The sequence below is a fragment of the Taeniopygia guttata genome, chromosome 7 (genome assembly GCF_048771995.1).
Source record: "Taeniopygia guttata chromosome 7, bTaeGut7.mat, whole genome shotgun sequence".
Classification (NCBI taxonomy): domain Eukaryota; kingdom Metazoa; phylum Chordata; class Aves; order Passeriformes; family Estrildidae; genus Taeniopygia; species Taeniopygia guttata.
Genome location: NC_133032.1, coordinates 2,713,215 through 2,739,354, shown reverse-complemented (window position 1 = coordinate 2,739,354; position 26,140 = coordinate 2,713,215). Strand labels below are relative to the sequence as shown.

At 43.4% G+C, this 26,140-nt stretch overlaps 1 protein-coding gene across 13 annotated transcripts in view; it reads left to right on the top strand.

Moving 5' to 3' along the window:
• AGAP1 (ArfGAP with GTPase domain, ankyrin repeat and PH domain 1) overlaps window positions 1–26,140 on the top strand; it is a 307,825-nt gene that overhangs the window by 114,526 nt on the left and 167,159 nt on the right. For all 13 annotated transcript variants that reach the window (XM_030277040.4, XM_030277043.4, XM_030277041.4 and 10 more), the window contains 3 exons: window positions 1,262–1,403; window positions 5,072–5,206; window positions 22,245–22,372. In XM_030277040.4, the coding sequence (XP_030132900.1) occupies window positions 1,262–1,403; window positions 5,072–5,206; window positions 22,245–22,372 (405 nt within the window). The remainder of the gene's footprint in view (window positions 1–1,261; window positions 1,404–5,071; window positions 5,207–22,244; window positions 22,373–26,140) is intronic.

Below are 26,140 nucleotides of genomic sequence, written 5' to 3'. Positions count from 1 at the left end.
CTGTACGCACTGCTCAAACATTCAGAGGGTTTGGAGAGACTGTTTGCTTCCAAATGGATGCCTTAAGGACATTGCTAGTTGTTGGGAAGAGTCTTTGGCATGATGCTGCTAAGTCCAGTCAACAAAAACCATTTTATAATGAGACACAAGCCCACATCTCCCAAATAATGATGCTGTCTCCAGTTCCTGTGGTTTCATCTTCTGGTTTGAACAGTTTAACAGTGTGGTGGTTGACCTGATCCTGGCAGTGACTCTGCTGTGTGTTAACCAGTCCTGTCCTTCCCCTCTGGAAGATTTTCCTCCTGACTTGAAAACCTCAGAACAATTTTTTGTCTATTTTTACACCATAACAGCCCAGGCAGTGTTTGGTTTCAATACAATCATCATGAATATGCAGAGCTTTTCCCCAGTGAACCTCTCTGTTCAGTGTGTCCCCTGGCATGTTGTAGTAATAATATAACAAAGCATGAAAAAAATCCCCTGGCTGAAGCTTGTTTCCATTGCTCTAAATTTGGGTAGGAATGGAGTCACTTAGGGAAAAATAAAGGCAGCGAGGTAAGCTGGAGTTTTTTTCTTGATGTCCTGTTCATGGTCACTGTTAAGTTAAATGTCTTAATTCACTTGTGAGCTAAAAGCTTCTCACTTGCATGGTCACTGAGGAGCACCTTGCCTTGGCCTGTGCACCTGCATGTCTCTCAGCAGGTTCCTGATGCCAAGAGAGCAGTTTGCTCTTCCACTGAAAGCAGAACGAGGCACTTGGTGCTGCTGGCTCAGCTGAGAGTGTCTGTAAGGTGAAGAATTGGAAGTCTCAAATTAATGAGATTAAGAAGTGAGAATTCCTAGCAATGCCTGTCCTGGCATTACCAGCAGCATCAGCATGCGTGCATGCAGATGGCAGCATGGGGGTTCAGTCAGCACTGCAGATGAGTGCTGCTCACTTCAAATGCACAGACCCAGCAATCCCAGCCTGCTGTGTTTTCTGGGAATCAAGCCCAGTGTGCACTGACAGTGGTTGGTTACACAGCCCAGTGAAGAAGGGGTGCTCTTGCGGGAACGTCCCTTGTGTATCCCAGATCCCCATGGCTTGCAGGGTGATGAGATTCATCATTTTAGCAGCCCTGTTGACGCCGTGGTTGTGTGTGAGTTTGTCTGGTGTGTATTTCCCTTGCAGGAAGGTAAGAACATTTCTCTCTTGGTTTTCCTTCCTTCCCCCTCCTCGCTGCTTTTCTCACAGTTGGCCTTTTCCATTTTTGTCCTGCAGTTTGCCATGTGGGTAGATGCTGTTATCTTTGTGTTCAGCTTGGAGGATGAAGTCAGCTTCCAGACTGTGTACCACTACTACAGCCGCATGGCCAGCTATCGCAACACTAGTGAGATCCCCATGGTCCTGGTGGGCACCCAGGGTAAGTGCAGCCCTGATTCCAGCTGGGGCTTTGAGACCATATTGGCTCCTCCAGGCTGGCAAAGCCATGTCCTGTCCTTTCCCCTTTGCTGCAGGGCTGTGGCATTGCAAGCACAGTATTTGAGGTGAGAGAAAAATGTCCTGGCAGCTTGCTTGGAGAGCGAGTGTAGGACTTCAGCAGTGAAGAAAGAGGGGAAGTTTAGGTCAGATATGTACAAGAAATTCTTCCCTGTGAGGGTGGGAAGGCCCTGCAGAGAGGCTGTGGCTGCCCCTGGATCCCTGGAAGTGTCCAAGGCCAGCTTGGATGGGGCTTGGAGCACCCTGGGCTAGTGGAAGATGTCCCTGCCCATGGCATGGGGTGGAACACAATGAGCTTTAAGGTCCCTTCCAACTCAGACCACTCCAGGATTCTGTGTGACTTGCAAGGAAATTTTAAATAATACTTCCAGTGCATGCTGGTAGTGGTGGTTTACTTGCCCAGCAGGGAGACGCCCTCGTTGAATTTAGGCAGGTAAATCAGTTGTGTAGGGAAGTTCTGCAGCCAGACCAGTTTCCATGTTCTTGGCAGTCTGGAAGGGTTCAACACCCTGGCATTGCTGAGAGGCAAAGGGATGACAAAGAGAGACCTCCAGCAGCATGACAGGAAGCAAGATGTGAGCCCTGGCCTCAGGCTGTGCCTCTGGGAGACCTCTGTAAATCAAGTAGAAATGCAGCTTTTTGCCACCTGAGCCAACCTGTCACCCCAGTTTTTCCTTCTGAAATAGCGCTGTCCTGAAGGGAAATGCGGCAAAGGAAAGGTACCCAAAATGTTTCCGTTTCTTTGGCATTTGAGTGGTTTTTTGAATATTCTCTGCCTTGTTGTGCCAGCATAGCCCAGTAATGTTTCACCAGTTTCCCATAGTATGATTGGTTTGCTGCACTGGTGGAGCTGAGGTTGTTCTGTTCCTGACCATGGAATCATTAAGGCTGGGAAAAAACTTTTAAATCATTAAATCCAGCTGTTCCCTCAGCACTGCCAACACCAGCATTAAACCATGTCCCCAGATGCCACATCCACACAACTTTTACGTCCTTCCAGGGATGGTGACTCCAGCACTGCCCTGGGCAGCTGTGCCAGGGCTGGACAACCCTTTGGGCACAGTTTGAGGCCATTTCTATTTACCCTGTCCCTTGTTCCTTGGGTACAGAGTTCACCTGGCTGCATCCTCCTGTCAAGAGTTGTGCAGAGCCAGAAGGTCCCCCCTGAGCCTCCTTTTCTCCAGGCTGAGCCCCACCAGGTTGCTGTTGTGTGGTAGAGGCAGAGCACAGGTGTTGTGAATTGTCCTTGGTTCAATTTAGGGCATCCTTGTTAGTGTGTCCCAGTGGTTTTGGTGGTGGTGAAGCTTTTTGGTGTTTTTTCAGCCACGTGGTTAGGGAGCAATTGGCCTTCCCCTGCCTCCTGCCAAGGGGTGACAGTGCAGAGGGGATGTGTGGGTAGCAGGGAAGGAGGAATCACAACCTAACTAGAGGGAGGAAACAGATGATAAGAAGGAAAAGGGGAAGTAGGAACAGAAAACGTCTTAGGACAGCAGAAACTCCACCAAAAAGCAGAAAGGAGCTGCTTTGAAGGGCCATGTTTTGGGCTTGAAGCTGGAGTTGAAAAGATGAAGGGGAAACATTTATCCAACTTTTTTTTCCTTTGTGCCCTTCTGACCCCCTTCTGGGGTATGGCTTAGGGTATGGTTTTCCATCTCCTTCCTGTTACTTCCAGAAAAAGAAAAGTTCATTTTCTGTTGCAGCACTGATGCAAAGGGGATTTTTTGAAAAAAAATTGAAATAATGCTAATTCTAGGAATAAACATCAGGAAAAAACACAGCTTTTTGTCTGTGTTTGACATTAAAATAAAATTATGACATACATAAATACACTTGTTAAAATACATATTTGAAAGCTACCTTTCATATCATAGAATGCCAGAATGGCTTGGGATGGAGACCACCCTAAAGCTCGTTTAATTCCAGCTCTCTGCCATGAGCATCTTCTACTAGCCCTGGTTGCTCCAAGCCCTGTCCAACCTGGACTTCTTGGTTTTGTCAGGTAGTCCCGAAATGAGATGTGAAATGAAATGCTTCCCACAATATTAACACTGGCCCAGTGCTTGCAGACGTTCTCCCCTGATTTCCAAAGCCAGCTCAATGCCCAGCCTGACCCACCTCGGAACAAGGAGGCAAGCTCTGGGGAGCAGTGGTGTTCTGGAACTGAACCCTACCAGCTCCTTTCTGGTTACATTTTACCGGCACCCTCTGCTGATAAATAGCAGGCTCTTACTTTTCCTAATTGCTGCTTTATTTTTGTTAATTGGATCTGATGAGAAGGTAATGACAGCATCCGTGGAGGTCTGGTCCTGTCATGCCCGGGGCAGCGCCTCAGTGTTGCAAGAGGCGTTGATTCCATGTTTAGGTTCAGGTGATTCAGGTGATGCTTTTTTCCCAAAGAACAAATCTGTTTTGCTGCTGTGGACAGTTACAGATATTAAGGAAGGTTTTCTGGGCAGCTGTAAATGCTGAAATTAGTGCCTGTTGTAGAATTTCAGAATGGTTTGGATTGAAAGGGACCTTGAAGATCATCCAGTGCCATGGGCAGGGACACCTTCCAGTCACTATCTCAGATTGTTCCAAGCCCCATCCAACCTGGCCTGGAACATTTCCAGGGATGGAGCAGAAGAGTAACACAGAGCTCCTGGGGAAAAAACTTCCTTTTCAAGTTCTGCCAATGAGATTATCACTTCAGATAGTATCACCTTTGTATACAGAGTTCATCACTATGATGGAGTAGCAAGAAAGAACCTTCTCCTTTGTCTGTTCTGGTGTAAGGTTTTTTTCAGTTCCTCTGGATAAGCTCTAGGAACTGAAATTTCTGATTTTTCAGCTTTCATGAAAGAATTTCTTGGAGAGAATTACCAAGTATGATTGCTTAGAAAAATACAAATTTTTCACCTTTGCAGTATGTTCCACATCATCTCTGGGTGCCATTACAGCAGTTCGAGAAAGTAATTTACAATTAAGTTCTATTTCTTGAAAATACATTATGTTTAATATTTCACTCTGTAGTCACTGATACTTACAGAGATCTAAAAACCATTTGACATGTTTGTACTAATCACCCACTTGTTTCCCTAAATATATTTTACATCAGAGATCATGTTCTTTCATGTGATTATGTATTGTTTTTTTGGGGTTTTTTTTGTGGCAACAACTGGGCTCAATACATGTATTTAGGGAAAGCAGAAACCCTTGGAGGTTTTGCCCCTGGCTTTTAGAATCAGTGTATTGGTAATTTTAATAAGGAAATGTAAATTAGAGTGATGTGCACCCTGTTTCACTGTTTGTATTTAAACTCACTGCTTGGGGTATTGGTCAACACGAGAGGAGCTGGCCTGAAGTTGCACCAGGAGAGGTTCAGGTTGGATATTAGGGAAAATTTGCTCACAGAAAGGGTTGTCAAGCATTTGAGCCAGTCCTGGAAGTGCTCAAAAACCACGTGGATGTGGCACTTGAGGACATGGGTTAGTGGTGACCATGGGTTGCCATTACTCAGTGATCTTTTCCAACTTCCACGCCCCTCCTGTGACTCCGGGAATCCCAAGCTGGTGTTTCCAAGTGACCATTAATGGGCGTTTTCCCCTGCAGATGCCATCAGCTCCACCAACCCCCGTGTCATCGATGATGCCAGAGCCAGGAAGTTGTCCAATGACCTCAAGAGATGCACTTACTACGAGACCTGCGCGACCTACGGGCTCAACGTGGAGAGAGTCTTCCATGACGGTACAGCTGCCTTTTTGCATCCAGCACATCACTCCATCCTCTAGCTGTCCTTTCTAAGGAATGACCCATCTGGGATAGCTCAGATATTTGCCTGCTCAGTTAAAGAAAACATTGATTTTTAGGCATTTTTGTTCTGTTTCCTAAAACGGCTCCTTAACTTGAACACTTTGCACGTGCACTGATGTGTTCTCCACAAGCACCTTTAGTCTTAAGCATCTTAAGGTATTTTTAGTCCTTATTTAATTTTCAGTTTTCTTTGGTTCTTGCTTTATTGTAGCAAAGTTTTCTTTGCTTTGGTTTTAGTGCTTGTGGAGAGGCTGTGGGGCTGTTGGTTGCAGAGTAGCTGAAAATGCTGTATTTGAGTATCATAACATTCATGGGGTGTTAAAAATTGAGAGCTAGGTTGGATGTTGGGAAGGAATTGTTCCCTGGGAGGGTGGGCAGGCCCTGGCACAGGGTGCCCAGAGCAGCTGTGGCTGCCCCTGGATCCCTGAAGTGTCCAAGGCCAGGTTGGATGGGGCTTGGAGCATCCTGAGACAGTGGAAGGTGTCCCTGCCCATGGCAGGGGTAGGACAGGGTAAGCTTTGAGCTCCTTTCCAACCCAAAACATTCTGGGACTCTGAGAATCTTGTGTAGGGTTTTGATCCTTGTGGGTCCCTACCAGATCAGGATATTCTATAATTCCATGATCCTGGAGTTGTATGAGATGGGATCTGTGCCCCCTCTAGTGGAATTGCAGTCAAGTGTCCTGGGGCTTAGCTGGCTTCTCTTCTCACCAGGCTCCTCTCAAGGCTGAACGGGTCAGCCTCTCCTCACAGCAGTTTTCTGTGTCTAAAAACCTTCTCAATTAATTAAGTTTTATGATGCTTCTCAGAGCCCCCTAGTTCTGAGGGTTTTTGTTGCCAGCTTCTCATTGCAAAGTCCTGCTCTGCCTGTGCTTACATGGGGCAGTGTCACATCAGTGCCTTGCAGTAGGGTGTGAAAAGACACTTCAAATTAAAAAGAAGGTAAAACCATCAAATTTTTACATGGAATAAAAAGGCAATACATTCTGATGTTTACAATAGAGAGAAAAAATACAGTTATAGTTTTTATGTGGGGAAAAAAGAGGCAAAACATTTGTACATTTTACATGGAAAATACTGATGTGCACGTGTTTTTTACCCATGCTGTTGGTCAGATTTTGGAGAAGAGCATTTGAAGCTGCATCTTCTAGCTTTGCCTGCTTTCTGTTGAACTAGTTACAAAAATTACTGTTTTGACTGCCTAGATTTTATATATTGATTAGGAGTTTCAAAGAGCCATTAGGGGGTTTTGTTTAGCACATTTATTTTTGAGTGCTGGCTATAGTTAGATTGTTAATTATATACTCCAAGTCCTGGTGTTTGTGGCTCTGTCTACAGTCTCCTTCTTGGTTTTTTTCCCCTTTCTCAGAGATTTTGAGAGAAGTCTCTTGGCACAAAGCTAGTGTGATAAACTTGTAAGTTTTCAGGAGGCTCATTTGTCTCTCTGGTTGTTAGAAAGAATTGACAGGGATCATGTGTTTTAAGAAATATCAGGGAGTTGTTTGGCCCCCATGGCAGCCAACCAACTCGTTAATATTTGCCAGCTAATAGGATTAGAAATGCTTCTGTATGAATGGGTTACACTTGCCAGACACGTCTGGGACTGAATCCAATTCCTGATAATTTTTGCTGTTTATTTCAGCAGGAAACAAAGCAACTTAACCCCATTAAATAGGGGTGTGTGTGTGTGTGTGTGAATGAGCAGTGCAAGCTGTTCATAGGGAGCACTTGATTAAATATCCCTTGGCTTGTGCTGCTCTGGGGCATTCAGGTTCAGCATAGCTTTAATGGTTTTTTGTGGCTTCTTCAGAGGGTTCAAATTAGTTGGGCACCCTGGGATAGTGGAAGGTGTCCCTGTCTTGGCAGGGGGTGGAACAAGATGAGCATTAAGGTCCCTTCCAATCTAAACCATTCTGGGATCCTCTGATAGTAAAAAAAAAAAAAAAAAAAGAAAAGAAATAAAATTCACCTGAGGATGTTCCAGCCCACAGACTTTTCTTACACACACATTTACTGGCTTTTGGTTTTGACACCAGTTCCTGGTCTGGCCTGCTTTGTTTGCAAGCTTTTTTAAAATCTCTTTTGTTTCTGTGTTTTGCCTTGCTGTGATGTAGATCTACCTTTTGGAGGAAGAAATTGGAAATGGTATTGAAGAGCCTCTTACTGTTTTGTTGCACACACTTTAGAAATTAAATTTCTAATTTGTCCCCTGCAAGCAGCTACTGAACTTAGTGGTCATCTGTTATGATTCTTCTGTGATAACTCATTTCCCATTTTCTCCACAGCTGAGTGGTAAAATAATTTAACTTGAATGATTATTGTTATTATGAAAATGCTACTTTATTCTCGAGTTAAATCCAAATACCTCATTTCCAACGCTTCATTACAGCTGATAAGCTCACTATTGATTGCAACAGAGATGGAATCATAGAATCACTTGGGTTGGAAAGACCCTTAAGATCATCAACTCCATTGGTTCATATTTTGTAAGAGGAAAGCTGAGTAAAGTGAAAGCCAAAATCCTCCTTCACATTCTGCTATTTTAGAGGCTGTTTTTTAACCTTCAACCATGTCCCACTGCGGTTTAATCTCTCATACTGTTGGGAAGTAAAACCTGAATTTCAGGCTGAAATAAAAAAGAGGAGTTCAAAGGTTTAGTTTAATAATGTGTCCAACGATGGAAGATAATAAATACTTTCTTATTTTTTGGTATTTTGAATAGTTGAACAAGGGAATTGCATTAAAAAAATTAGATAAATGCTAATAAGAACCATTTTGCTTCATATTCCCAATTAAGAATTAGAGATTCCCTGCCCCCCCCACTTATCAGAACAAATTCTGTCAATGACATTGAAAATTATTATTTTAATAATTCTTGTCAGCACAGTATTGTAATGACTGTGTACTGCCCCAGGATGCCTTTTTAATGGTTTTAGCCTTCTTGAATTAGCTTGATGTACCATTAATGCATGAGAATTGCTTTTTTTCCTGTTCACAGTGTATTCATAGCTACACATCTTGCCCTGCTTTATGTTTGAATTTTCCCTGATCCTTTTAGCTGTGGGCCATGCGAGCCTCTTGACATCACAAAGGAGGAAACGTTCAAACATTTAAGAGGATAAAACTTTACTATCGCAGGGTGTGAAACAAAAAGGTTTGAATCTAACTTGGGTTCAGAGCTGAATCTTTCTCTGTCGCTTAGCAGTTCAACCAAGGGTGTTTTACCTCATCTAGATCACTGTAACACCCAGATTTTGATCTAATACTGCCCAAAACAACAATAAACCAGGGAATATTGAGGCAGGAGTTGAGGGTATGTAGTGGCAGAGGCCACTGCTGTCTCATAGTTTGCACTTTGCTCTGGTGCTGTGCTGCTGCCAGTATTTTTGGATGCTTTTATTTGCAAATTAACTAGTCTTTTATTAAGGAATGTGTCTGCTCTGTGTAAAAAATCTACCAGAAGTATTTTATTTCCAGACCCAAACAGTATTTCCCGCGTGGTGTTGAACAAAGGTGTGTTAAAAGGAGAACCTCAGAGCACCATTTCTCTGTTAAGGGATGGGAGATGACAGATTAATCCTGGTGCAGCCGCATTGAGGGGAAGGGCTGTCACTTGCCATCAGCATTATCAAGTCAGCTTTTATAGATGTGTTTTCATTAGGAAATGTTAATCAGCCTAATGGGAAGTAAGTAAAAGGGAAGTAAATGGGTCCCATCCTGACAGCTGTTTTGGGAAGGTGCGACATTCACTCTGGATGTGGCCTGAGGGATTCTCTGCTTGGGGAGCTGGGCTGGGCTGGTGGGACCCCAGTGCAGGGCAGGAGGAGGCAGAGGTTCCTTTGGTTCCTTCGGCTTTGGGAATTCCTTGGAGTTCCTTGGAATTCCTTGTGTTTGGGCTGAGGCCTCCGGGAATGTGGCATCTGCAGTGATGGCCTTCAGGATGGTCACACATGGCCTGGATCAGACTGCTGACTCTTCGACAGGCCCCTAGCTTCAAAACCGCTGGGAAATCAATGTTTTTGCTGGTTAGATATTTGTATCTTTTTTGGTTTTGTTTGGGTTTTTCTGATGAGAAAGTGACGTGAGGGAGTCAGTTTCTTTTCCTCGACATCACAGCTTAGCCTGGAGCAACAAACGCTAAAGCCGTGTTCATTTTAATCCCCCGTTCATTTTAAGTCGTTTCAGTTATAAGTTCGTTTTAAGAACGTTGATTTTAACGTAAAATTAACGTTTTGATTTTATTAACCCACGTTCTGTTTGGCCGGGAATAACGGAGCGCGGCGGGAGCGGCCGCCAGGGGGCGCCAGAGCCACGGCGTGAGGGGCCGTGAGGGGCCCGTGATGGCGGCGGCCCCGGGGGCTTTGTGCCGCCGCGCCGGGACATTCAAAACGCTCCGGCCAGCCAAAGTCGGCTGGAAAATAACATAGATAAACGCAAAAATCTGGTTATCCTTGTCTTGTGGGTTGTTCCTGTTTGTAGTTTATTGTGAACTTACTTCAGCTTCACCCGTGCTCACGCTTTGCCCTTACACTTACTTTACCCTTCCTGCCTGCCTAAATAAATTAACTCTTACGGGCCATTAATAAATGAGAAGATTTCGTTTGGAAACAAGCATTTCACTCCACCGTTCTTTGGGTTTTTTTGGTGGCTGTTTTTGTTTGCACAGACGTTTCTTCTGGTTTCCAGGTAACTTCTCAGCCCTGTTGGCGCAGATGACAAGATCTGGTGTCATAAATTATGCTGCACATTGTTGTAGGAAGGCCCAGTGTTAACTAGCAGGAGGAAATTAACCAATATCCGAAATTTATATAAATAGGCTTGAAATGAGCTGTGTGGATTGAGCAGTGCCTGGTGAAACAGGTGTGAAGAAGCCTTCGTCCTGGGAAGCAGTTGGCATCAGTAGGATTGGGCTGGAAAGTTGATCCAAATCCCTGGATGTATATTTTCTGACCGATTACCAAATTTCACACTTTACACATCACTGTTCAAAATTCTTTTTCTGTGCTCCTTGAGAACTTACGGGTCTCTCTGCAGTTCCCCTTGTGCTTGGTGCTGTCCAGTGTCACTGCCGTGCTGTTTGGTGGACACAGGCTTCACCTTTTTGCCAATTTTTGGGTGAAAATTGCAGCAACTTTGCAGGCTTTGGGGACTTTGAGACTGGTACTGCTCTATCAGGTTTTTCAACACCGCACCTGGATCCACAAAGGTGTGAAGGAAAGAAAAGAGGTCTTCCAGTGACTTGTCTGCATCCATTTTCTCATGCTTGGAATCAAATAATAGGATGAGGAGATGTAGTCCAGAGTATGGAATTTAAGAAGTGCTAGAATGAGCACAGATGAATCTAATTATGTAATGCCAGTAAAAGTTCCAGGGAGCTTTTGATTTTAGCTCTGATGTGTCACTCAGTAGGTGACTTATAGAAAACCGTAATCTATTGCAGAATTTTTCATGTGACTTTTAATTTTATAGTGGTTATTTTATGGTACTTCCTTTAAGTCTTAATTTGAAATGTATGCAGTAAGGCAGGTTACTTAAAACCTACAGCAGAGCTGCTGATTCTGTGCAGTAGGTGACAGCTGTTAAATTTTTTGGAGAGCACAATAAATGCAAGACCTAGTTCGACATAGATTAATTCTTCATTAATGGCAACAAGAACGTTGATCAACATCTCATCAAAATGCAAAAGAATTCAGGTTTTCAGTAGTGAAGATTCAGAATTAGTCCAGTAAAGTCATATTCTGTAATGCAAACTCCAGTTGAAATCCTGGGGCAGGAAACAAGGTGGTTGTTTGGGGGTAAATTGCCTTTTTTTAAATTTTACAGTAGAGTTGAGAGTAAGAGGCAGACTCAGTCTGTTTGACAGACTCATGTGTGCTGTGCTTGGCAGATAAAGTGTTATAAACATGTTTGTGGAGTGTCTGGCGAGCAAGTAGGAATTGTTTCCCCTTAGAAGCGAAAAATTCTGGAAGAAGGAGGAAGTTTGAAAATTTCTTCTTTTTCAAATCTCTACTTTCCTCAGTAAAGACACCAGGAAAGGCAGACTAGAAATAAGCCATAAATAAATGTTGTCACGCTGCCGTTCCTGGCAGAGCTGAAAGGAGCGGTGACAATTTCTGTGATTCTTTTTGAGCCAAGTGAGCTGAGCAGCAAACTGATGGCACAGCACGGCCGCTGGCAGGGCTCAGTCACGGGCTGTGTCCGGAGGGGAGGGTTTAAAAACAAATAAAATGCAATACTGCTTGGTGATACCTGTTAGATTCTTTAGCAGCTGCAGAGTGATGCTGCAGAGGAAGTGATCACAAAGTTAGGTGAGGGCCAGGAAAGGCTTCAGCAGAGCGTGACCTTCTCAAAGTGCCAGTTTATATTTGCTATATTACAGCCAGAACATTCTTCTTCCTCATGTCTGCTTTATTTCTATGTGTTCTGTGTGAACTCTGCCTCATTTGCTGCATTTCTGGGGATGCTCTGCCTTGCCCCCCTATATCTTCGCCTCTCTTCCTACTGCTACACTCTTTGTTACACTTTCTATGATTATGATTTGATCATTTAATCTGACATTTTCTTCTTAATTTTTTTATTGACAAATCTTAAAACCCATTCACCTTGTCTGCCACTTTATGCCATGTTTTATACAGCTTCTCCACCAAGCCTTGACATAGAGAGGGCAGCATGAAATGTCTAAAGCTTAATTTATAATTTTTTTTATAGTTATCCTCAATATGTCTTCCCTTGGCCATTGGTTTTAACTGTCCTTTGTGGATTTCTCTTTAAATTTGCTGGCAAAAAAAATAGCTTTGCTGGCTTAATATTGATGAATGGAAGATTAAGAGCTAGCCCATGAGATGTGTTGTCTGAAGACAGAAGGGGAAGGGAAAATGCCCTTTTTGTAACTTCATTCTGTTCTGGGTGTGTTTAGGAGCATTTATGAAAGAGAAGATCCCGCTTTGCCCCCTTATAATAAAGAGATGCTTTTGTCTGAGCTATCAAACGTTTACAACTGGTGTAATAAACATAATCCTTTTGTAACCTTCTCTGTTGTGTAACAAACTCATTTTCAACATCAAAGTTGATTATTAGTATAGCTGGTTCCTCAAAAGCCATTTCCGAAATGCATTGCAAATCGTTGCCTTTCAGCTAATCCGTATGCATATGCAAATCCCATTGAGCTGTTTGCTTGGCCGGGATTAGCAGGGTGTATTCAGCCTTTAAAAGCCTCCCTGGATGCCTGGGGGTGGAGTGTGGAGCAAGGCTCAGTGGTGGCATTGCCTCGGAATTCCTGCACCAGCAAACTTCCTGCACTGCTGCTGCTGCTGAGCTTAGGAGATGCGTTTTTCCTTCGTCCTTCTCTATAGAGAATCTTTAATTGTGTATAATGAATTTTGCAATTGAGAGTTAGGTCTGATGAGGTGGTGCTGCGCAAGGCACCGTGTGCCCACCAAAGCTGGAGCTTCTGCCTCAGGCTCTAGGAGAAAAGCATTTGCACTGATGGTGTTGCTTGATTTTTGTCAAACATCAGTGCAGCTTTATCTGTAAGAGCCTCCTTTAATTTCAGCCTCTGTTGTTGGCCAGTCTTGAACACTGAGACTGTTGTTCTCTGCATCAAACTCTTTCCTTTTTACTCTTTACTCTGCCTTCTCTTTTACTCTTTACTCTTCCTTTTGTCTTTACTGGGGTTCTGTGTGACCCAGACACAGCAAGGTCAGGCCCTGCCTGCTGCAGGCTCTGGTCAGTATTTTGTGGAAAAGAGAGAATCCAGCAAAACATCTTATTGAACAACTAAAAAGATAAGTCTGGAGCACACAGAGATACTTCATGGACAGCCTCTGTAGATTTTGGTTTCTTCCTTAGCTTGGTCTTTCCAGGGGTACCAGTCTGGCATCTGTTGTTTCAGCAGTGCATGCTGCATTTTGGTTTGGAAGTAAGCTAAAATCAGGAAAGAAGATTAGTTAGCAGATGGATGGGACTGCATGGGCCGCCTCAGTTATGAAAATTAGCCCAAATATTAAGTGAACACAGGGGCTCAACGTGTTTTATTAAGGGATTAAGAAAACTGGGGGACTCTTATTTTTCTAGATGTGGTTAGTGGTGGCCTTGGCAGTGCTGGGGTCATGCTTGGACTTGATTTTAGAGGGCTTTTCCAGCCTGAAGGATCCTGTAATGCCTGTGATCCCTGACATTCTCCACGTGTGACTTCACTTCATTATTTCCTGCAATTTTCAAAACTCCAAATTAAATTTTTGAATAAATTCTGAAAGAAGACACTTTTTTTGAACATATTTATCATCTGTGACAGGTGCATTCCCTTGGCAACCTCTGTGAAGTGCTGACTTACCACCTTTAGCTCACAAATTACTATAAAGCTGGTACATGACTAAAAATTGAATAGTTTTGTTAATAAATGTGTGAATGTTTGTTCCTTTTAGTTTCAGAACAAGATCCTTTTGTCAGGTAACTTCTACACTGTCTCAACTTTGAAAAGGTTGAAGGTGGCTTTCAGAGCCACAGAACCAATTTTAAATTAAGGCAGAGATTTGTTTTTCTTCAAGCACTATCTGCACTTAATGAAGGAACATTATTGGCAGATGCTGAGGAAATATTTTTTTCCATAGAAAATTGGATTTGGGGCATAAAACTTGTTAATGTTAATAAAGACAGGTCATTACTTGTCTCAAGTCAGATATGCAAACTCCAGGAGATGGAGTGCTGCTGGTGGCACTTCTGCTGCTGCTACTTTGGAGTGAAAAAAGCCCTGGCGAGGAGTAAATCAGCTGGAGTTGAGAGCACACACAATCGCCTCACTCCCATCATTTATGCCCCTCCTGATGCCTGATGCACTTGCTTGTGTCTTAGACCTGGTAATTTACAGTCTCCCAGAAAGGTATGTTTAGATTTAAGCTGTGCAATAGTGTAACTAATGAGAAATAGAGGGGAATTTATAGCACTTGGTGATTGATTGGCCAAGTACCTCGACATTAATTGAAATCTGAGGACTCCCAGCTGTCTTTCAGTTAAAAAAATTAAATAGGGGGGGAAAAAAGTGGTTTTAGATTAGTGAAACTATTGCTTTGTAGCATTTATGGAGAACGTGGTTGGGGTGAAAAGGTGGGATTCCCTAAAGAAAGAAAGGGCTGTTTCCTAATCACCTGCAGGCACTGGCTGATCTGCACCCGTGGCAGTATCACTCAGCTTCTGCTTTTACAATCCCACTGTGACTTCAGTTGTCTCTCCCTGGGATTTTGGCCCCAATTCCATCTGGAAACTTGGCTGTGGAGTCAGCACTTTGTGCTGCTGTCTCTCCCCTGTTCAGCAGAGGCACTCAGGCCTAACTGTTGTGTGAAAAATTATCAGGATAAATACTTGGCGTTAATCTCTTGCTTAATAACGCCATTTAACCGGTCATCTCCACAGAGAGCACATGGCTTTCTCCTCTGCCTTCATCCTCTAAATGCACCGTTCTTGCTGGAGCTCAGTCTTGTGAAAATGTCTAAATTTTCCCATTAAGTGCTCAAAAAGTAATAAAACTAAAGCCATTAGCCTTCACTCGTCAGATTTGTATCAAGAGAAATATTCTTGGGCACCATAAATCTGATCAAGTGTTCGACATTTATATCATTCGACTTCATTCTCTGGAAATGGACCTTTGAAGGTAAATTGCATTAAGTAGGGCAGTTTAAATTTTTAATACAATCTTATTGTAACTGTTAGCAAATGATTAAAGTGCAAAGGGGGGCCTTATGTGTTTTGGGAGATTTATGTGAAATGCTCCATGATGCTTCTGCTCTGGCAGGGAACTGATTTCGTGACAGCTGGATGTGCATAAACCCACAAACCCAGAGGATTTTTAGCTTGTAGCTTCCTATCTGCTGCTGGATTTCTGGAGGGTGTTTTGGGAGCAGGATTCATTCCACCTGCACTATGGTGTTGGTAACACAAAGATTGACTCTTTTCCAGCAGGCCTCTGTGTGCCTGGGGGGTGGATTGATTGTGATGGCTCAGTGGGCAACGAGCTCATATGCTGAGGTGGTTTATTTAATCTTATCTAGGTCCTTGGGGGTTTGTTTTGAGAAAGGTTTTCCTTTAAAGTACGAGAACATTCTCTAGCTTGAGTTTGGTGAACAGCGTAGATAAGTTGTGCTTCAGAAGCAGTGATGTTTATGCACCTTTTTTTGGCGTTGCTGTAGTAAACCTAATTGCTCTTTTCTGAAGAGAATACTCACATCTTCAGGAATAAGATCTGTGAATATTTAATGTGAAAAAAAGGTGATATTTCTTCAAAGTATTAGGTGACTATTTTTTCTTAGATACCCCAGCAATCATGGCCCTTGTTTTGGAACCAGCTGTGCCCTGTCTGGATGTACCTGTGTGATCTCATGGTTTGGTTGCACCTCTGACTTCAGACTTTGAATTGTTAGGTAACAATTTTTTGTCATTTTGGCAGTCGAAAAAAGAAAACCATTGATTATTCTGGGGTTTTTTTTGTGAGCTTTTTCTTTAAGTTGAGTTAATAGAACTGTCTGCATGAGGCACAAGTAAGCTGAATGTGATTTAGTAAATGTCATTAGTTTATTTCTTTCTAGAGGGTTGGTTGCATCTGAGATGCACTGCCACAACCAGCAGCTTCCTATCACTTTGTGTCCTTTTCTGTGCTCTATTAGTGAACTCATTGGGTGTGCTTGACTCTTCAGAAAGCAGAAATGTTCTTGATGAAAGCAGTCATTTGGTGGTGTGTGCCCCAAAATGGGCTTTTCATGAAGCTGCTTCAAAATGAGAGTAGGAAATTACTTACTAAGGTGGTAAAAACCTGAAGCATCATATTATTTGCTGTTACTTAAACTTATGCTTTGATGTGATTAAAAAGCAATTCTGTGTTTTGACATAGAATTAAACACATTCAATGATGTTATCCTTAAGAATGTTATTCTTAAACGATAATTAACAGCTCACTTGCTTGTTTTATGGACATTTTACAAAACACATCAATTTGACAACATTCTCTTTGAATCTTTTCAGTTTGACTTTTTTTCTTGTTTCAACTTTTTTTAATATTTGCATTTAAAATCATAACACTGTGTGGGATATAACAGGATTTATGACTTTATTCTGCCCTCATGGAAAGGTCAGCAGAGCTCCAGGAGGTACTGGTGAGGTAAATCCATGTGCAGGAGACTTTACCTGTGTGTCTGGCACAATGTTCCCCTTAAATCCTCGAGTCATGTGCTCCTACTTGCACAGTTCAAGCAGTGAAGAAAACACAGGTTTATTTTTTAAATTGCTTCAGATGCCAGATTGTTTCCAGTGGATTTATTGACATTTTTGCTTACCTAGTCTTGGAAGGCAGTGATTTGCATGGAAATTGGGAATAAGTGATGTGCAGTGTTAATTAGAGTTACCTGTGGAGGATAAAAAAAATGTTGGCATTGATGAAAGATGTTTAATACCGAGCCTGATTTACCACTGTATTTTCATATCTTGTAAGACAAGGTTTAAGAAGCAAAGATTTGTTAACCAAGCACTTCGTCCTGTAAAACTTCCTGATGCATTTGGTGCCTTGCACTACAGATTTATATATTCTTGGTCAATTTGACTTTTCTTTTTTGGTCATTGAGGTTTCTCCCAGCAAGTCCCACCACAGGCTGTCAGAGCATGGGAGGGGGTTTGTGCTCAGTGCAGAGCAGGAGTTCCTTTGCCCTGGTGTGACTTCACAGTGGCACTGCTTCTTCAGGGCAAAATAACCAGACATTTCTGGCTGCGCGTGGCCAGGAATTAGCTGGATAAATTGCCATTTCCAAACTCCAACATTAGAATTGTCCAACACTCATGTCTCTATTACACCTGATACGTGGGATGCCGAGCTCTCCTTTTAAACAGAAAAATATAAAGGTTGTTTAGCCTAGAAAATTGATTGAATTTAAAATAACAGGCACAATGGCCTTAATAGTGGCTACTTACATTAATGTTTCCCATTTGGAAGCATTTGTGGTTAAGGCTTGCTCTGGTAGTTATTACTGTCTCTCCTGCAGTATGTAATTGTGGAATAAATTTACTTTTATTGAACCCTTACTTATCCTGTAAACATGGAATATTAAGCTAAAGGCAGCTGCTGTAAAAATGTAAGCTGCTATATATCTTAACTTCTTGCACTTGTGTTTTTTAAGGTAAAAGCAAATACTTGTTCACACAAAAACCCCAATTTTGCATTTTTTTTTCCCCAAGTAGTTAAAACAGGTATTTATTTAAGCAAGTGTTTATCCCTGCTGATGTTTTTCACTCAGCCATCAGCATTCCAGCTTCAGCTGAAAGCCATTTTCTGTCTGTCCGTTGGTGAAGGAAAATTTCCTGCATTCCCATCTTTTGCACAAGTGGCAGGTTTTAACTGAACCTGCTGTTTACTTGCTCTTGGACATGCAGAGGAGATGAATGGTCTTATACAGGTTTTTATGAGAAGCAAGTTTTGATTTAAATTAGTGGTAATTGGAGAAAAGTGTTTGCATCTCCTAAAATATGCAGCACCCCTGTACTGTGATCACTAAGAAGAGAAATGGCACCAGATGTTACAGGTCTTGTATGCCTGGAGTCTTCCTTTTTAATATTCCAAGCTTTACTTGGTCAAAGCAAAGAGCACAGGAATAACTGTATTCCTGCCTTTTGGGAAGGAAAAGTGACCACACTGCTGATACCTTTGGGTGTTTCTCAGGATCCATCTTAGGAGCAGGGAGAGATCAGGCCTGAGCCTAGATGGGGTTTCCCCTCAACTCATCTCTCAGGTGCTGCCAAGTGTTCTCCGTTTTCCGAGATGTGGAACTGGATTAGACCCTCACCTTATGCCTTGAACTCCTCCTAGGGAGTTATTTCCCCTGAGGTCTCTGCCTTTCTCGTCCTTGAGCCTGGATGGAGCTGTGCTGATGAGGTTGATGCCTCAGGTTTTAGCTTTTATGTTTTTCAGATTCTGTGCTGCTTTAGTCTGAGCTTCCATTAGGGGATGATGAGCTTTCTTCACAGAGCAGAGAGACAAAACAATGCTTTCTCTAGCTAGAGACCAAGGACAGATAATCCAAATCTCAGGCCCAAGGGCATAAACAACATGGACTGAAGAGAGGAAAACAAGAAGGTTGGGACTGCATGGGCTAAAACTGGAATTGGACAATGAACTCCAATATGCAAATGGAGCAGAACTTATAAAGTGAGAGACCCTCTGACCAGTTGTCTATTTTTGTGATAATTTTAGTTCATCTTGGGTGCAGCCCTGGCTGGGCTCTTGTGCTGCCCAAGGTGGATCCATTGAGGAGATCCTTTTAATAAATCCCTACTCTATTTTTTAACTCTGCCTGGCCTCTGTTCTAGGGCGGCCTTCACAAGGCATCAAGCTCGTGGAGGAGCTGACTATGACCAGCCCTTTGAACCAGGGCAAGGCAGTGCAGCTCCTCTGGCACAGCACTCCCAGGGGGAACGAGCTCCCAAATGGAGCACCAAGAGGAGGCAGTTCCTTATGGAGGCCCACCCTGGTCCTTCCCCGGGGGAATTCAGTCCTCTGCTGGTCAGCCCAAGGGCTTTGCTTGGGGAAAATGGGTTGTGCTCACCTGTTTCCATTGGAAAATGTGGTTTGCACGGCGATCTGCAGTCCCATGTGCAGCTCCAAGCTCTCCTGCTCAGGGCTCCCTGAAAGGCACATGGGCGGGGAGGGAGCAGGAGATGCTGAGCAATGAGTGGGTTTTGACTAACAAAAAGTAGCGTTTGAGATGGAGGTGGCAGGGTGTGGGAAGGTTAATTTTGTTGTGGTGCACTAGGTCAGGCATGGAAGAAGAGGCATTCAAGCCAAGAGCTTTCCCTCCCAGCTCGGAGCAGGAATTTCACATGCTTTTATTTATCAATGCCTTCAAGCAGAATACAGCTCCCAGTCATTCTGGCTCATGGAATTAAATTTTAATGTGAAAAAAATAAGCGTCAGTCCCCCTCCAAGGCCAATATTTGCTAAATATTAGTTCTCCTTGTTTACAGCTCTAAGTATCCATGGTATATCCTTGTTTATTTGCAGAAGAGTTCTTTACTTTCCATATAAATTTTGTTTAGATTTTCATACTACTGATATATTACAATAAAATCTGTCCCAAATTGATAGATTGAGTATATCAAGTACTCAGTCTAGATTGAGTATAACAAGAATAAAAGTACAGACAATTCAACTGATTTTTAAAAAGAGTTGAAATGCTTCTCACTCTCTGGATTATTTTTGATATTTGCCATAGATTAAGTTGGTATTCATCTGTTTTAGAAATATTTTTTAGAGAGTATTAAATTCAAATATTGTGTTCAGAAGCAGCTTTGGAATGAGACAGAACCTGAACGCTTGGGACAAAAATATTTCTGCTTTCTTGAATTTTTTATTCCCTTTATAGAAGATCATTGTTCTGACGGAGTGAGGAGCTAAGAAATTTGGGGTGAAGAATGGTCTGTTTTAACCCCACCTGTGTCCAGTTTGGGTCCTCCAGCACAACAATATGGAGCTGCTGGAGTGAGTCCAGAGGAGGCCATGGGGATGCTCCCAAGGGCTGGAGTCCCCCTGCTCTGGAGCCAGGCTGGGAGAGCTGGGGGTGCTCACCTGGAGAGGAGAAGGATCCAGGGAGAGTTCAGAGCCTCCTCCTGTGCTTAAAGGAACTCCAGGAGAGCTGGAGAGGGGCTGGGGACAAGGGATGGAGGGACAGGACACAGGGAATGGCTCCCACTGCCAGAGGGAAGGGATGGATGGGATATTGGGCAGGAATTGTTCCCTGGGAGGGTGGGCAGGCCCTGGCACAGGGTGCCCAGAGCAGCTGTGGCTGCCCCTGGATCCCTGGCAGTGTCCAAGGCCAGGTTGGACAGGGCTTGGAACAGCCTGGGACAGGGCTTGGAACAGCCTGGTGCTTTGCTCATGTTCAGGCCATGTGTTTGAGTCACTGAGTTCAAGACTGTCTTGGATTTCTTCCCCTGTTCTTCCCCTTCCTTGCCCAGACTGTGCTGTGTGTGTCAGTGTGATTCCAGCAACACCCCTGTACTCACACTGCAGGGAAGGGGTAGATACTTCCCTTGGCCAATTATCTCTCCCATGTGAGAGCAGGAGCTTTTGCAGATGAGGTGGTTTTCATTCATTTGTGGTTTTTGTTCAGTTCTGGTCTTAATTTAGGTCTGTACCACATATGATGAAGACAAATCCATGTGCATGTGTTAAAATCTGACCTTTGGTTTGCTCTCATCACTCGCTAATGTGTTTTAAAATATTTTAATATATAGCTTCCCAGGCTCCAGATCAATAACCCAATGGGTCTGAAATGACTGAGTGCTACGATATTCCCCTTTAATTTAAACATGATTAGCTGATGAAGGTTATGATCAATATGCTAGGGGAAGATAAATTAATTGATATCATCCTTTCAGGATGATAAGAGGCCTATTGGAGGTGGGATGTAACTAATGAAGCTGCTGCTTCATATATATGAGCCATTCTTTATACAATATATTCTCACTAAATCATGGTTATGCCATCATTCATTTACATGAAAAACATAAGCCACAGACCAGTTTGTTATTAAAATTGCATTCATTTGAGAAGAAACTATGCTTACACTGTCCCTGCCTGTGCTATAATGTAGAGAGGGAAAATAATCTTGATATTTACATAATTGTCTCTTTGTGTTTTCTGAACGAGACAGACTGGGGTCTGTTGGATTAATTCCAACAAATTCTGGGGGACTTTTTAAGGAGATGCCAGTAAATGCCACTGGTTTTGGTGGAGGTGTTGCAGGTGACTGCAGACTCCCTGGCACAAGTTTCATGAAGTGTTTCCCTTTGAGAAGAAAACAGCATGCAAGGAAGCTAAATTTAGTTAGTGGCATTTTTGCTTAGCCACTACACAAGTACCTGTTTCCAAAGACTGAAATTTTGATTAGTTTTTAATTTGTGACTCAAAAGGTAGTAATAAATTTAATTTTTATGTATTTATGACATAAAAAGAGCTCTTTCCAAAGGCTTTACCTGAATTAGCAACATGAGCTCAAATTCCAGTGTGTGATGGGATGAATTTCTGAAATAGTTTGACTTGTTTAAATTGAAAGATTGTAGGAGAGGTTTGGAAGTTGCTGCATTCCATGTCAGTTCTGTTTGATCTTTTTTATTATGGGTCTTCCAATCTGTGTATAGAGTTGTTAATGGCTCTGATCCCTGTGTCCATTTGATAAATCTGCTTTTCCTTCCATGCTTAAGAGAATGTCTTGATAAATTGCAAAAAAAACCCAACCAAACAAAACAAAAAAAAAAAAAAACCCTAGGCATTTTTCCAGCTGTGCTGCTGCTGCTTAGGAATAAAAGCTAAAATTAGAAATAATGATACAACTTCTTTCCATAAAGAATTTCACTGGGATGTGTGGTACCACCAATCCAGGCATTTATTTGATGTCAGGTACCCTTTATCAGTTCTAATATTCCAGTTCTAATTCCAGTTATCAGTTCTAATATTCCAGTTATCTTTGGTTTGGGCTGCACAGTGGATTGCCCTGGTGGCTGATAAAAACGGGAACTCCATTTTATTCCTTGGCAGCAGAGACCAGGCATCTTCTGTCTGCCAGGAGAATATCCCAAAGAAGAATGGAAGACATTTGCTACCTTACCATGAACTTTGTTAGTGTGGTGTTACAAACACAGAGGCAACTTGGTATAAAATTCCTGGTATTGCTTTTTGTTACTTTTTCCCTGAATCCTCTGGTGCTCACTTGCTGGAATGAGACTTCTGGAGTCGTTTTCCATGTGGAGAACCCAGCTGGAGTCTCCCATGGAGCATCGTGGAAAACCAGCACCTTTCCTCTTCCCTGTAACACACTCAGTATTTGGAGCAGGCTTTGGTGGTGACCCCCCGTTTGTGTGTTGTTCACTGTGTGTTTTCCCACCGTGCCCTGCTGCCCACGTGTGCTCTGCCTTACCTGCCTGGATGTTTTGTTTCCCTTCAGTTGCCCAGAAGATCGTTTCCACCAAGAAGAAGCAGCAGCTCTCAATCGGACCCTGCAAATCTCTGCCCAACTCTCCGAGCCACTCCTCCGTGTGTTCTGCCCAGGTTTCTGCCGTACATATCAGCCAGGTACAGATAAAATCAATGCTTGGAAAAGGAACTGATAAGCTGCTTTTCGTCTCTGATGTATTTTGTGCCATTTCAAGTGCTCTCTTTGCTGCTTGAGAGGTAGTTGCCATTTTTTTAATGCTGCCAGTGGTCTGTAATTTGAAGTGATATTTGATTTTTTTTTTTAGATTGGCTTGAGTTCAAGAAACAAAGTAGCAAGGCAGAATAATTAGAATAATTTAGCTTTAAAGCCTGCTTGGAATGATAAGCCTGCTTTGATCATTGTCATTGATACCCAGCAGCCTGCAGGTCTGAGTAGGCCAGTCATTACAGTTGCAGGATTTGCTGTGCTGTGGTTCAACATTCCCTTCCTGTGGTTTTGGTGGTTACTCTCTCTCAGCTGTGCTGAGCTGGTGTATCCCATTGTTTAGAGTGCTAGAATTTTACACTCAATGGTATTTTGAGAAACATATGGCTAATACAAACATTTTCTGACTTGCACAACTTTTAGCCACATGTATTGCACGCGCCTCTGTTTCCCTGGCAATGCCCTTCCTCAGTGTATTTGTTTTCTAGTGTCAGCTGATAATCTCTGGGCTTGTTCCCAGCTGGGATGGATATAAACTGAAAGATGTCAGATACCCACAGCCATTCTGGTGTGGTTTTCAGTCTAAACTCAATAATTCACAGGTTATTTTGCAGTGCTGAGCCACCCACGTGAGGATTTGTTTTGGCTATTGACCTTTATCCCACACAGTGCCTGCTTTTTGGCAGAAGGGAGTAACTTCTGCCACTGGGTTATCACCCTAAAGATGCAGGTGCCAGTTTAGTCTTCAGAGTTCTCTGGTGTGACTTACTCTGCTTCAGGCTGAGTCCTGATACGACCTCAGGCTGTGGCTGTGGCTTTTGCTGATGAGCCCAAAGAGAAGGCTGGAGCTCAGACCCCCTTTCTAAAGCAGGTGCTGAGTGAGCTGTGTTCTCCTTAGAAGAGCCCTGGCACCTTCTGGTGAAGAACAAGTTCTCACCTGAGAGAGGTTTTCCCCTTTCCAGGTTTCCTCAGCCACTCTGTCTCTGACCAGTTCCTGGCCACAGGCCCTTGGGACTCGCCCTCTCTGAGAGCATTTTTTGTTAATGAAGCCTTTTTGGTGAAGAACATCAAATATCTAGAGGCTCACTGGTTTCCCACCCAAGTCTAGTTTGAAGGTCAACAGCAAACACCAAATTCTAGACCAGTACCATCACCTATGCAGCAAACTTCTTGCCATTGATAAGAACTATTTGGGAAAATCAAGGCAAGGTAGCTTTTGTGATAAGGCTCCCTAGATTCTGTTTCAATAAAAGTGAAATAATGTTCTTTACTGCCTTTGCCAGGTGTCATAATTACCTGAAGGGGCAATTGCATCACCAGTCAAAGATGTCTCTCTTCTGAGACTGATGTCATGCCTAAAAGTAGAGGCCAGAAATCTGTTTCATGTTGTATCTCCTTTGTGCTACACTTAAAGGCAGTATGACCTTGTTTAAGGGAAGGAAGCTGAATCCTTATCCCAGACTTAAAAGAACTTTGCAACTGCAATTCCAAGTTTAAGATGATCTGGGGCAAGATTTGCCATCTCTGATCTTGGCTGGAAGACTGGCTGGTGTCTTGCCCTTTGGAACATCTCTCTTGGCGTAATGATGTTTCTCTGAAGATTTCCTCCGTGAATCAAACCCGTTATTGGTGCAGTGCCCTGCCACTTGCATTCTCCACAGGAGCAGAGGCCTTCAGAGGCAGTGGTTACACACAGCACTTCAGATAAAGTCGGATATTGTTCCAGCTCTGGTTGGATCATCCTGGGGATTGAACTCCTGCAAACTCTCCAGATGACTCTGCAGTCAAAAGCTTAGGCTTTAGAGAGGAAAAAAAAAAAAGAGGTATTGAGTGTCACTTTAACCAGACTAGTCCTTAACATAACTTGGGGGGAATTCTAAGGCTCAGCACCATCCAGGGCTTTGGTGGTTTCAGTCTGCCAGGTTGGGCAGGGCTTGGAGCACACTGGTCTGGTGGAAGGTGTCCCTGCCCATGGCAGGGTGTTGGAATGAGATCAACCTTGAGGTCCCTTCCAATCCAAACCATTCTGGGATTCTGTGAAAGACTTGTTTCTGTGTGTGGGTGCTTCTCTATCTGCATGTCCAGGGGTCTGAGGTGGTGCCTGCCTCAGTAAGACCTCTTCCAGGACATGCTCTCAGGAATATCTATAGTTACATATTTCCAGAGGCCTGTCCCACACAATAAGATGCTTCCTATTCCAAAGACAAAATCCACTTGTCTTTGTAGTAGATGCTTCTTAATTTTCCTTCTGACTTAATTTTTAATGTGTATGTCAGTCAAGGGGAAGGTTTTCCTTGAAAGCCCTTGATACCCAGAGCCAACAGCCCTTGCAAGTACTTCAGGTACCTCTGTTGGCTTTCAGGGCAGCACAGAATGTATGGAAATGTATGGAAATAATTTTATTCTCAAATCCAAGGATTATAATTTCTGACCGTGATGGACAGAACTGTTGTATACTCTGTCCACAAGAGGGATGGTGCAACATCACTTAAATTCTGTCTGCTGCATTCAGGTATTCCAGTCACAGCTCACTGTCTGGCTTTTTGGAACACTTCAAGAGGTAGACTGAGTTGTTTAGAGGGGAAGAAGTGTTGTGCAATGGATTGGAGACCTCCTAATTGGCCAGAGAGCATTTTGGAATAAGTCTTTTATTTTTTACAAGTACAGACCAGTCACTTCTCTATCTCTCTGTTCTGCATGTCTATTCCACTTTTCATTCGCACATTCCCCTATGCTTTGACAATCTTCCCAGGCACGATATGCTTGTATACCATGCTAAGTCTAATTTCAAAGAAGAATGAGTCCCCTTTTCCCTCTCAAAACCCCACAGAGACATTCCTTTTTGCTAAATTCATCCTGGTGCTGGATGCACAAGTTGCTTGTCCTTTACACCTGACATATCAGGTGTAAGACATTTAAGACATTAACTCAGAAGAACAGTGCCGATAAAAACAATTCCAAAGGGCTGTTTCCTCTGCCCAGCCCCTGGAAGTGGAGATCATCTGGTTCCCAACCCCTGAGGCTGCTCAGCTCAGCCCTACCTTTGGTCCTCAGTGCTTCTGTGTGGGGGCTGGATAACCTGCTGAGGATACCTGCAGCTGGGTTTGAGTTTGCCCTGTTGTAAAACAGCTGGAAAAGCCTTTGGCACAACAGCCGTGGTTGCTGTTTGTGTGAAAGGCTCCAGGCCCCTCTCCAGACAAACTGATGTGCAGATTCCAGCCAGGAATCCCCAGCGGTGAGCTTACTTGTGAACTGCACTTTTGAAGTAAAGATGGAAAGATTGTTTTACCAGTGATTATAATTCCTTGAACTCGTTAGTCTGCATATGTTTTCACACTGGCTGGCTCTCCTGGAATTCAGCTGTTATGCTCTGCTATGAGAGGAGATTGAAAATGGCACCATGTTTCCATGTCTGCCTGGTCTCTGTGCATTCCTCTATGACAGAGGGACTTACCCATCCTTTGGTGACGGAATTTTCCTTAATATCTAATCTAAACCTCTGTTTCCTTTCCTGCTGTCCCTGTTCCCTGGAGCACAGCCCAATCCCCCCGGCTGTCCCCTCCTGTCAGGAGCTGTGCAGAGCCACAAGGTCCCCCTGAGCCTCCTTTTCTCCAGGCTGAGCCCCTTCCCAGCTCCCTCAGCCTCTCCTGGGGCTCCAGCCCCTTCCCAGCTCCGTTCCCTGCCCTGGACACGCTCCAGCC